Source organism: Octodon degus, unplaced genomic scaffold (assembly GCF_000260255.1).
Source record: "Octodon degus isolate 3935 unplaced genomic scaffold, OctDeg1.0 scaffold00054, whole genome shotgun sequence".
Lineage (NCBI taxonomy): Eukaryota > Metazoa > Chordata > Mammalia > Rodentia > Octodontidae > Octodon > Octodon degus.
Genome location: NW_004524630.1, coordinates 12,837,440 through 12,838,413, shown reverse-complemented (window position 1 = coordinate 12,838,413; position 974 = coordinate 12,837,440). Strand labels below are relative to the sequence as shown.

The 974-nt window shown below is 37.2% G+C and overlaps 1 protein-coding gene across 4 annotated transcripts in view; it reads right to left on the bottom strand.

The window, feature by feature from the left end:
* Kdm5a (lysine demethylase 5A) overlaps positions 1 to 974 on the bottom strand; it is a 125,706-nt gene that overhangs the window by 69,795 nt on the left and 54,937 nt on the right. For all 4 annotated transcript variants that reach the window (XM_023717719.1, XM_023717720.1, XM_004633393.2 and 1 more), the window contains one exon: positions 489 to 608. In XM_023717719.1, coding sequence (XP_023573487.1) covers positions 489 to 608 — 120 coding nt within the window. The remainder of the gene's footprint in view (positions 1 to 488; positions 609 to 974) is intronic.

Genomic DNA, 974 nt, shown 5'->3' with positions numbered 1-974 from the left:
GAGTAAGTGCTTCCCTGGCAAGCACAAGGGCCTGAGTTCAATCCCTGGTTCTGCCAAAAAAAAAAAAAAGAGAGGGAGAGAAATATGTATTTTTCCCCAATCAACATGATCTAACCATAACTATTATTTTCATATCTCATATAAGTAAAACAGAAATGAGTGGCATTATCATTTACACATTTTAAGATCTAAAAGTGCTCATGGAAAGGGAAGACTAAAAGAACTACACTCCCTCAAAATAATTAGCTGCCCAATTTAAATTCAAACAGAATGGAAAAATGAAAGTATGAGAACAAAAGAATTATATAACTTTCTAGATAAGCAATGTGATGGAAATGCTAGGTAACTCTCTAAATTACAAGAGCCACATGGGTCTCCACTGCAACACTCTGGTCCCTATCCAGAACCCAGTGAGCAAGTATGACACCTAAGCTTCACTGTACAGTGGTGTTAGTACACGTACAACAGCCACTTGCTATAGAACAGACCCAGTCAGCAGTACAGAAGTTCACAGCTTCAGCAAAGTTGTAGCCCTGGTTAAATCCAGAATGATAGGCACGAGGAAATGTCACAACAAACTCGCCTGCACACTGATTGGTCCTGTATACCTAAATGAAAATTGAGAACAAGGATATTAAAAAAAAAAAAAAAAAAAGCAAGACATTTTATCAGTCAGACAGTTGTAGAAGCATTTTCTAACAATGAAAATAATACATTAACTTATACACATCAAAAATAGTGTCAGGGTTTTAATAAGTAGCCAAAATTCTTTCTTAAAAGTCACTGATATAAATAATTCATGATGAAATTAGCAGCCAAAAAATTTCTAAAAAGAAAATGTGACTCACTGGTGATTTAATAAAATATTTACTGGGGCTGGTGAGATGGCTCAGTGGTCTAAAGCACCTTAGAACAAGCTTAGCAAAGCACAGGGACCGCGGTTCAATCCCCCAGCACCACATGCCAGCCAGCCC